The sequence below is a fragment of the Mus pahari genome, chromosome 6 (genome assembly GCF_900095145.1).
Source record: "Mus pahari chromosome 6, PAHARI_EIJ_v1.1, whole genome shotgun sequence".
Lineage (NCBI taxonomy): Eukaryota > Metazoa > Chordata > Mammalia > Rodentia > Muridae > Mus > Mus pahari.
Genome location: NC_034595.1, coordinates 91,676,686 through 91,678,788, shown reverse-complemented (window position 1 = coordinate 91,678,788; position 2,103 = coordinate 91,676,686). Strand labels below are relative to the sequence as shown.

At 54.0% G+C, this 2,103-nt stretch overlaps 1 protein-coding gene across 1 annotated transcript in view; it reads left to right on the top strand.

Moving 5' to 3' along the window:
- The window catches only part of Padi6 (peptidyl arginine deiminase 6), a 15,758-nt gene that overhangs the window by 12,690 nt on the left and 965 nt on the right, over positions 1–2,103 (top strand). The window contains exons 14-15 of the mRNA XM_021201222.1: positions 877–947; positions 1,576–1,737. Of these exons, the coding sequence (XP_021056881.1) occupies positions 877–947; positions 1,576–1,737 (233 nt within the window). The remainder of the gene's footprint in view (positions 1–876; positions 948–1,575; positions 1,738–2,103) is intronic.

Here is a 2,103-nt window from a genome sequence, read left to right as displayed (position 1 = left end):
GCCTGCCTCTGCCTCCCGAGTGCTGGGATTAAAGGCGTGCGCCACCACTGCCTGGCTGTCCATGACTTTTAACATAAATGTTTCCAATGTCCTTTGGTTGAGACCCAGAGGTTGAGAGCCACTGGTGTGGAGTCTGCATTTGTCACCCCTGGTAGAGGGGGCATGGAATCCTAAGAGCTGGTGAGATGGCCATTGCTGGGGCACCTTAGTGTCTAGGCAGACCTGAAGCCACACTAAAGTGGCTTCGATAGCCCCAGCTGGTGATGCTGTGTGGCTCCCGTGAGGGGACACTGCACTTAGTGTGTGGCATTATCATGTTCATGCCTCCCTTAAGGGAATATTCCCTTAAACACAAGGGGACTTTCAGAGGTGGTTTGCCCTGGGCCACCTGACAGAAATGTGATGGGAACTCGGAGACAAAAACCTGCTCCAGAAAGAGATGGGGCCATTGGGAGGTTCTCCAGACCAGGGTTAGAGACTTGAGCCACCTACCCCTCTCAACTCCTGAGCAACAGTCTGTGGTAGGGCCTAGTTCTCACAGTGACAGAAGGTCATGGGGAAACAAACCAGAAGGCAAAGGCTGCACGTGTCACCTCGGAGCTGGCACCCGAGGAACAAAGTTTGAGCTGTTGCCCACGTGTAGAAGGGTCCTGATACACGCTTAGGTGGGTAGCGCCATACCGCTGCCCAGCTGAGTGGAGGCTGATGTCACCATCCTAACGTACTCTGAGCTTGTTCTCCTTGAGCCTGGGTCAGTGGCAGTAAACCCTGTCTGGTCTCTCTGGTGTTGAATAGTGTGTGCAGAGCCAGATTTAAGACCCTGGTCCCAGTTGCTGGGTCAAGCTGGTCATTGATCTGCCCTGTCTCTTTCCACAGGGAGGGAGGTCAAAACTATTTCCCAAATCCTGGCTGACAAGAGTTTTCGAGAGCAGAACGCCTATGTTGAGGTAATGGCCTGGGGTGCGGGGCTGTCCCCATGAAGGCACTGGCACTTCCAGACTTGCAGGGGGGATTTTGATCCTACTGGGGTGGGGTGGGAACAGCCACCAATCCTTACTATGCTTAAATTATACCACCATGTGTGGTGCCACCTGCCCTGGCAGGATGGGTACCTGCTGGGTATAGGGCCAAGGTGAGCCTTAGGTCCAGAGGTTTGATCTTATTTCAAACTGACGTTGAGTGCCAAGGGTGATGCCAGCAGGGAAGTGCCCACTGGTGTGTTGAGCAGGCAAGAGTGGCTGCTTTATATCTCCGAAGGGTCTGAAGACTGCTGCCGTCTGCCTCCAAGCCCCCAGTCTGCTCATCTGAGGGATGAAGGCACCTTGTGACACTGGTGGCTGTCCGGCAGAGACTAGTCAGGGATGCTGGCCTCTTGCACGCCAGCCTTTTCTCTGAATTCACTCCACCTTAGGCCTGCTATAAGGGAAGGCTCCCACGGCCCTGCAGGACTCTTGGCTCACGAGACCTGAGCCAAATGGCTCTCTGGGACCTTTTCTGGACTTGTGTAGACACGAGCGGGCCCCTTCATGATCTGTTCACAGTCCCGCTGTCCCTCCCCACTTCCCTGTTCTGCAGAAGTGTATCAGCCTGAACCGCACCCTCCTGAAGAAGGAACTGGGATTGGAAGACAAGGATATCGTCCTGATCCCGCAGCTCTTCTGCCTGGAGCAGCTGACGAATGTCCCCTCCAACCAGCAGAGCACCAAACTCTTCGCGAGGCCGTACTTCCCAGACATGGTGAGGACCCCCGGGCAAGCCTCCTTTGGAAACTTCTGCTTAGCCCACACTGCTGGGTGCCTTGCTGGTCATGGATAGGGCAAGACTGTATCAGATGGGTGTGGCCTGAAATGGGGGCTGGGTGTAGCCCCCAGGTTCATGGGCTTAGTACCAAAGCTGCTGTGAAGGGATTTAAAGATCGTCAATGAACAGAGCTGAGCTGAGGGAACACATTTTTACTTTGATTTTAGATTTAGAGTGCTATTACCTGTATACACAGCTGCATGCCAGAGCACATTATAGATAGATGTGAGCCACCATGCGGTTGCTAGGAATTGAACTCGGGTCCTCTGGAAAAGCAGTTGGTGCTCTTAACCGTTGAGCCGT